Raw genomic sequence first — 8,965 nt, 5'->3', positions numbered from 1 at the left:
GAGCCCCCATGCTCTCTCCCATTACCACTCTAGGGGCATCAGCCACCCCTCCGGAGCCCAACACCCCCCTGCTCCACTGCTGTCACCACCCAGAGCCACAGACACCACCAGAAAGGTATTCCTTACCCCCTCCCCCCCACCCCCTGCAACTATTGCCCCTTCACAGAGCGGAGAAAGAGGATAGATTTATGCTTTTAAAACATTTTATTTATTACCAAAATTTCCAGAAGCCAAATTTGGCAAATTTTTTTTTCATCTGTAAAGGTTTTCATGCATAACTTGAAACTTGTCAACTGCAACAGTCAAGTGGTTACTTTAGAAGAGACAGAGACAAACATCCAGAATACAAACAGCTGTATCTGAATTAACAACATTTGTCTATTACTAACCTTATAAAGCAGGACGTGCCTTCCCTCTTATCAAAACCAAGCTGACAGATCTGCCTTTATACACACCCAACAGAATAAACTCTGTTATCGGCAAGGACGTTTTCCTTAAACGTTAGAAAAAAAAACAACAAAGCAAAGAACGGAGTGACTGTCCATAAACCAGTCTATACTTCAGTCCTCTTTAATCTACTTCTTCAATGGTGGGGCCGCCGGAGCCACCTGCCCCAGCCCCTCCATCTCCCCGGTACAATTTTGTGACGATCGGGTTGCAGAGTTTCTCCAGCTCTTTCTGCTTGTGCTCATACTCTTCCTTCTCAGCCATCTGGTTGCGGTCGAGCCAAGACACCACCTCCTTGCACTTGTCAAGCACTTTCTGCTTGTCCTGGTCACTGATCTTTCCCTTCAGTTTATCATCCTCCACTGTCTGCTTCATGTTGTAAGTGTAGGACTCCAGGGAGTTCTTAGCTGCCACCCGATCCCGGTTAGCTTCATCCTCTGCTTTGTACTTCTCTGCTTCTTGCACCATACGGTCAATGTCATCCTTGCTGAGACGACCCTTGTCATTGGTGATGGTGATCTTGTTCTCCTTACCCGTGCTCTTGTCCACGGCACTGACGTTCAGGATACCATTGGCATCGATGTCAAAAGTGACCTCGATCTGGGGGACTCCCCTGGGTGCTGGGGGGATGCCTGTTAGGTCAAACTTGCCCAGCAAGTTGTTATCCCTTGTCATAGCCCTCTCACCTTCGTACACCTGGACCAGGACGCTGCTCTGGTTGTCTGAGTAGGTGGTGAAGGTCTGAGTTTGTTTGGTGGGGATGGTGGTGTTGCGCTTGATGAGAGCAGTCATCACTCCTCCAGCCGTCTCGATGCCCAGGGACAGAGGGGTGACATCCAACAGCAGCAGATCCTGCACGTTCTCAGACTTGTCTCCCATGAGGATAGCTGCTTGTACGGCAGCACCATAAGCCACAGCCTCATCGGGATTGATGCTCTTGTTGAGCTCTTTGCCATTGAAGAAATCCTGTAGCAGCTTCTGGATCTTGGGGATCCGGGTAGAGCCACCCACGAGCACGATCTCCTGGATCTGGCCCTTGTCGAGCTTGGCATCACGCAGAGCCTTCTCCACCGGCTCCAGGGTGCCACGGAAAAGGTCAGCATTGAGCTCCTCAAAACGGGCACGAGTAATGGAGGTGTAGAAGTCAATGCCCTCAAACAGAGAGTCAATCTCAATGCTGGCCTGCGTGGAGGAGCTGAGGGTGCGCTTTGCCCTCTCACAAGCTGTGCGCAGCCGCCTCACCGCTCGCTTGTTACCAGCAATGTCACGCTTGTGCTTGCGCTTGAATTCTTCCACAAAGTGGTTCACCATGCGGTTGTCAAAGTCCTCCCCACCCAAATGGGTATCACCAGCCGTGGACTTTACCTCAAAAATCCCATCCTCGATGGTAAGGATGGAGACATCGAAAGTGCCCCCTCCCAGGTCAAAGATGAGCACGTTCTTCTCTCCAGCCCGGGTTCCCTTCTTGTCCAGGCCATAAGCGATAGCAGCTGCAGTGGGCTCGTTGATGATACGCATCACATTGAGGCCTGTGATGGTGCCGGCGTCCTTGGTGGCCTGGCGCTGGGAGTCATTGAAGTACGCTGGCACTGTGATGACAGCATTCTGCACCTTGCACCCCAGATAGGCCTCAGCAATCTCCTTCATCTTGGTGAGCACCATGGAGCTGATCTCCTCTGGGAAGAAGGTCTTCATCTCCCCCTTGTACTCCACCTGCACCTTGGGCTTGCCTCCCTCATTCACCACACGGAAAGGCCAATGCTTCATGTCCGACTGCACCGTGGGGTCGTCGTACTTGCGGCCGATGAGGCGCTTGGCATCAAAGATGGTGTTGGTGGGGTTCATTGCTACCTGGTTCTTGGCAGCATCCCCGATGAGCCGCTCCGTATCAGTGAACGCCACATAGCTGGGTGTGGTGCGGTTACCCTGATCGTTGGCGATGATCTCCACCTTGCCGTGCTGGAAGACACCCACGCAGGAGTACGTGGTGCCCAGGTCGATGCCGATCGCCGGCCCCTTGGCAGACATGGTGTCGGCTGTTTGCGCTGCTGTTCGCCCGTGTCCACCCCGCCCGCTCCAGCTGCCGCCGCGGCGCGATATGCCCTGCTCGCGCCGCCGCCGCTCCTTTTATACCCGCCGCTGCCGCTTCTGGAACCTGCCAGAACCCTGACGGCCAATCCGGACGCCCCTCGAACAGTCGTTTGGCCAATCGCCCCCGCGAGCCGCCGGGCAGTGCCCGCCCTCAACGCGCTGGCCAATCAGAACAGCCAGCGCCTACCCGCCAGCCCGCCCCTCGGGGGCCGCGATTCTTCCGGGTTTTTCTCGTGCGCCATCGCGCTTAGCCAATCCGCGCCCGTGCTGTCCGCTCGCCCCGCCTCCGCCGCGAGCCTCAGCTAGAAAGTTCCAGCTGACATGACGTTATGCCGGGGATTGACAGCAGCGCTGTCCAATGGCAGGCGGGGGCGGGGCGGTCGCTACGGGACGCCCCCGCGCTCCGCCCGCGCGGACTCGCGGCGTGTGGGGGGCTGCGGGTGCGCGGCCGCTCGCGCCGCGCGGTGTTTGTAATTCCTGAGCGCTCAGCCCGGCACTGGGGAATTTGCCCTTACTTGGTCGCAGGGCGGCAGAAATTTCGCCCTCCCTCCCTGGCACAGACACACGCCTCCCTTCAGCTTCCCCCCCCCCCCGATTGTCAGCGCGGAGCGGCCGCCGCCCCTGCCCCGCCGCGGCGCCCCCCGAACTGTCATGGCGGAACGCCTCCCCTCACGCAGCTCCGCGCCCTCCCGCTGAGGGAAAGCGCCTGAGGGAAAGTCCCGCCGAGCCCGTGTTTAGCCTTATTTCGCCCGAACTTGGCGGGCTGACAACACCCCCGCCCCGTGTCTGTCCCGGTACCCAAACCCGGGGAGTGGCACCGGGTTCTCCCATCCTGTCGCCCATCAGAACTGAGGGAATGGCAGCGGGCTGTCCCCTCCTGCCCCGGCACCAGAACTCAGGGAATGGCACCGGTGGGGCTTTGGGGGCTCTGCTGCTGCGTGTTCCTGCGTGACCATTCTTGAACCGCCTCCAAATTCTTGTCTGTTGTGCTAATGTGGGATGTCGTCACGCCTACGTTTAGCAAAAGCTATGGAGCTATTAACTCGGAGGTAGGAAAGTGCTTTGATGAAAATACATTAAACGTGAAAATCCGCTGTGGTTTCTGCAAATTATGCCTCCGTACTCTGAGACAAACACTTCAAAATATTCCAGTGCTAGTAAGGCGGGCAAAACAGCATTCTGAGATTTTTTTTTTTCTTTTTTTTTTTTTTAATACAAGGAGTCTTAGTGAGTAGCTCCTTTTCAGCTCCTTTAAAAATGTTGCTAAAAGTTTGCTATCCATAGACTTCAGGAGTTGTGTGAGAGAAGGATTAATGTCACTGTATACTTAAATTCTCTTTCATTAGTTTTGTCCCCAGCCTTCAGCAGTTTGCTGTACCTGGCCTCATAGAAAATGTGTTACAGCTTTTCCCAGAGTGATTTGTATTCATACAATTATTACAGGCACTGTAACTCCTGTTCAAAAACATCCTTGTTTCCATTAGTGTCTTTTTCAAAGCCTTTTTTACAAGACGTGAGAACCCCACCTCTTCTGTGCATTATGTATGTAGTTTTGTGATGGAAGAGCCTGGATTTCTGACTATACATATTGAACATGCTTAAATAACTATAAGTCTTACATGGATCTTGATTTCTTTTTTTTTTTTTTTTTTTCTTTCCACATGGGTTCTGACCTTGGAGCAATCTAAAAGAAGTCACTGGAAAATGGGAACCATCAGCTGTCTCTGCCTACAGGAGCTGCTCTGTATATCCTGTGTGCATATTTCTTTGATGGGAAGGGTGTCGGTTTCTCCTGTAGTTAGACCAGTGACTGATTCATCACTGAACCATCTCTTCCTGTAATTCACTGCCACTTCATTCAGTTGATTGTATTATATGGGACAGGGAGAAATGCCAGAGCAGTACAAAGAGAGGTGGATAATAAAGTCTGTTTCAGCTGAAAAGTTGATGTTGTTTATTATTTGTATCCTTTTGAGGACTGTCCCTTAGGAGCACTAATAATGCACAAGAACCCTGTTTTAATAGCTGCAGTACAAACTCAGACCCTGTTATTCCAGAGTAAAAAGAAGACTCCTGCCTCAAAAACATATTTATAGAAACAGTAGATGGAGAGAACAAGTGGAGTAGAAATAACACAATATTGATTAACACAATAAACAGTCTTTGCAGCAAAATTAATCTGATGTCTCATTTAACTATAGCTGTAATCAAACAAGGTTTATCCAATTTAGAAGTGACATTTCATTTATTTGGCCCAAAGCTTTTAACTACATGTTTTATCAGCCCAGGCACAAAATATATACAACAGCCCCAGACAAAACTTGTTTGGGGTTTGCTCGGCCCAGTAACTAGTGTGGCCCTGATATGGTTGTGCTGACACCCACACGTGCTGGTAACCTTCTAAAGAGGTGTTTGCGTTGACTGGATTACTGCTCACCCTGCGAGTACTCTCTCAGTCCTGTTTATTTCATCACTGGAGTTGTTTTGATGTAGCAAATCTGGAGAAAAGATCTTGGAGGAACACGTGAGCACACCAGTTTAATGCTACTGGTGTAAAGAGACATCCTAAGGAAAAATTCAAAGCTCTCTGGACTGAGGCTGTTTAGCCTGTTGCAGAAGTATTTCTTTTCCAGCTGGGCACACAGGTGCTGTTTTCTTCTGTACAATGATATGTCTAAATCCCAGCTGCTTTTTAACTTTCATTCCTATTCAGTCAGAAGTTCACAGGATGTTCTTGCCATCACCTCTTACTGATGTCCTTAGAGAAAGTCCAGTCTAACGAGAGGGAGCAACCTCTAAAACCTCATTAGACATATTCTCTCTTCTCAGCAGAGCTATTACCAACCTGCTTTTTGTCAGCAGTTTGTGAACCAACTCATCCATGTAGTCATCCTCTCATATGGGAAGAGCCACATGATTCCCTTTTATGTTGCTTCATATGCAATCATGGTACAGGTGAGCCAAACCAACTGGTTCAGAAATTAAAGAGTGAGCTTTATGGGGAGGACTTCAGCACAAGTCTGATTTTCCCTTTAACAAAACATTCGCTGTTATTCCCTCATCCTGAATCTGTAAGCCATATTTTCACAGCAACTTCCAGAGCAGCAATTTGGCACCACTGGCAGTGGCAGGCCTCTTTCTGATCCATTTATTTGTGTTTAGGATTGATTATGCACCCATGTTTCCTGTTCAGCAGTGTTATGTAATATGCTGTAGGCTATTCTCCATTACACCACCCAGCCAGAAATAAAGATGATACTTAGTTTTCTTCAGTGAAGCAAGAGCTCAGTATCTGGAGCAGAATTGAGAATTCAACCCTTATCTTTATCTTGATAAAAGGAAGATTTTTCCCCCCACTTGTTTCATAAGGCAATGGAGTATAAAAATAGGACTGAACCCAAGTTACAGTTCAATCAGACATCAGCCACTTGGAAATGCAATTAATTTTTTTTTCAAGTTTGGCAGTCAGAAGACCTTAGACGTTAAATTCTGGTATGCATTTCCCTAATACCCATTTCCCTTGTAAAACTATCCCAAAAAATTGCATAGATCAGATTGCATTGGTGAGAACGGATTATTTCATAATATAGCAATCAGTTCAGAAAAGTCTAAGCAACTGCTATTCTAAGATGTAGTAATACTTTGTCACAACACCTTTTCATCACTGACATTCTTCATCTCGTTTATATTTGTGAACATATGTCTGGTGCTTGGAATTCAGACAAGAACTACCAGCATATAAAATGACAAGATTCTTCTAACAAGGTGTTGCATTAAAAATCATAGTGTATGTAGGGGGAACTATGTAACTTACTTTGTATTTATATACCTCCAGGATTTGTGCACAGCTGCTCCTTGTTAATTTAAAGGGCAGCCACAAGACATCATCTTATTTATATAAGCACTCCTTTGTTTTTGTGACTTATAAATAAAGTTCTGCAAATTTATAACATGTTTTTTGGCAAATGACACAAATGCGTGATCAGTACTATGGAAATAGTCATAACAGCAGAATATAGGGCACTGTAATTTCATACTGCCAAACCAGGAGTTCAAAATTTGTGAGTCAGATCTCCTAAAATTATAAACCTAGAGGCTTTATTCACCTTCTGGCTTTTTCATTTTTACCATATGATCAGATTACACTTTTAGGATTTTCCATGTAATTTGCAGGTCTAATGTTTTTTTAATAAATAAAATAGCTCATTACACCATCTCTCAACTGAAATCAGGCTGCCTCAGATTGATTAGAATCAATAAAATCATGGAAGTTGCCAACACTGATTAAACTAATGCTTGATGCTTCAGGGAATAATTGTTTTATAATTAAGTGGTTTTTAAGCACATTTATTTACATAGACTTCTGACAATTTGCTACAGTATGATTAAAAGCTGAAGTTAGTAACACTAGTGCTAACCAGATAAACTGGTGTGCTGTGCATTTTAGGCAGTGAGTTCTTTATTCCTTTAACTGCAGCCTCCTTTTCTTGCAGGCACTACCAGCTCTGCTGACAGTCCTAAGCAAGTGACTTTAAAGCAAAACACTTTCCAGCAATCACAGAATCAGAGGAGAAAAGGACCTCAACAGGTCATTTAGTGCCATTTTGTGTTTAACCAAGATTCCCTTTCTTCCAATTTAAGGCAATTATTTTTATTCATATTGACTTTGGATATGAGAAACAGTTGTGCCACTTTTCTTTGCAACCAGATTTTATATATGAAAATCATTGTGTTTTCACTCCACCATCTCTTCTGTAAAATGACTGAAAATTACTCAACCTGTACTCAGAAGCAAAGTCTTCTTGGTTTCCAGACATTCACTGCTTTCTCCTGGATTCTCTGCATGTACCTCGTCTCTTAGTTTTCAAGTGCTATGCTCAGAACTGGAGACGTTACCAGCTCTCGCCTTGGTGGTTCTGAAGGAGCAGATGATACTCCAGGTTGTACATTTCAGTTTTTACCTTTATTTGCAACATCATGATGTTGCAGATTCATTTTCAGAATATGATCCAAAATAATGCATCTATTCTTTTCAATTGAAATTGAAAGAGTAAATTTAGTTTAAATATAAGGAAGAAATCCTTTACTGTGAGGATGACTGAGGCCCTGGCACAGGCTTCCCAGAGCAGCTGTGGCTGCCCCATCCCTGGGAGTGTTCAAGGACAGGCTGGATGGGGATTTGAGCCACCTGGTCTGGTGCCCCATGGCAGGGGCGCTGGAATGGGATGGTCCTTAAGGTCCCTTCCAACCCAAACCATTCTAGGATTCTGTGAAATTAAGCAGCTGTTCCTTTACTTGCATAGCTAATGGTTCCAGCTTGCACATGTTCCTATTAAATAATATCTTTTCAGATCCCATCTGTACCTTGCCAGGATTATTCTGAATTCTAATCTTATCTGTTAATGTATCCACTTGGTCTTGTTTGAAGATATTAAAAGGATACTCTATATGGTCCAGGGAGTAAATAAATGAAAACAGAAAATTTTATCTAGAACTGCTGTGATGGGTTTAAACAATATACTGCAATTATTGGCAGTAACTGTAAAGCTGGAAAATTATGCTAAGTCTTAAACAAGATAAATGGTGTACTGTAAATATAGGCAAAGACTAATACATCTTACTCAGAGATCAGTATGTGATTAATCGCTCAGATTTACTGATATGCTTCGTGTGAACAATTTTTATAATAATTGAATGGTAGCATGATATGAATTCCTCTTGTTTTCTCATTTCTATGATTATTTCATAATTATTCATCTCTGTTTTCCCTCTTGTCATTAGCAGGTGAATGGGAAAAACACAGGAGCCGATGAAGCAGGTGGTACCTTCACCCTGTTGCCAGGACTGTTATCAACTCAGGTATAAGATGGAATTAAATCAGAATAATAAGCAGATTTGTAAGAGTATTTTATTAAAGATACTGTTGCAAAGCACAGAATAAGCTTTAAAGATGATGATAACTAACCTGGAATGTCTTTACTGATACTCTACATAGACTGGAAGCAATTGCTAAGTTACAGAACAGTCACAGCCTGTTCTAGATGTCCTATACTTTGTATACTGTTGAAGGCAATGCTATAAATGTATAGCATTCTCTCCTCTGCTTTGTGGTGGTCCTGCTCTTAAGGTCTTTCATGATTTCTATAGAAAGCACATCCTATTTGCTCTTAGATGTCTTGTGCCTTCTCCTGCAGAGTCCCCAGTGGTATCCGGCTTTGCCCAGATATTCTCCATCCTCCCCTTTACTCCATACACCACTGGGACTGAAGTGTCAGCATTCCAGTGCTGCACTGGAGGCTTTTAAAATACCTACATTAATGTTTAAGGTGTTATGTGTTAATAGAGCTGATACCTTCAACATCTATATGCTGAAACATCAGGGGCTACGTAATTAGATTAAGCAACCACATTCAAAGATATCTGAACA

The 8,965-nt window shown here is 45.7% G+C and overlaps 1 protein-coding gene across 1 annotated transcript; it reads right to left on the bottom strand.

The window, feature by feature from the left end:
• Positions 1 to 185: 185 nt before the first annotated feature.
• On the bottom strand, positions 186 to 2,555 carry HSPA2 (heat shock protein family A (Hsp70) member 2). The gene has a single exon (XM_053946978.1). It carries the CDS (start codon positions 2,473 to 2,475, stop codon positions 571 to 573), a length of 1,905 nt encoding a protein of 634 aa, XP_053802953.1. The 5' UTR covers positions 2,476 to 2,555; the 3' UTR covers positions 186 to 570.
• Between the last annotated feature and the right edge of the window lie 6,410 nt (positions 2,556 to 8,965).

The sequence above is a fragment of the Vidua chalybeata genome, chromosome 6 (genome assembly GCF_026979565.1).
Source record: "Vidua chalybeata isolate OUT-0048 chromosome 6, bVidCha1 merged haplotype, whole genome shotgun sequence".
In the NCBI taxonomy this organism is placed as follows: Eukaryota; Metazoa; Chordata; class Aves; order Passeriformes; family Viduidae; genus Vidua; species Vidua chalybeata.
Note: the sequence above shows the minus strand (reverse complement) of the source record. Positions and strands in the feature narration are given on the sequence as shown.

What these genes read in the sequence shown, in the direction of transcription:
- HSPA2 (XM_053946978.1), bottom strand. Translation starts at nt 2,475, where the DNA reads ATGTCTGCCAAGGGGCCGGCGATCGGCATCGACCTGGGCACCACGTAC.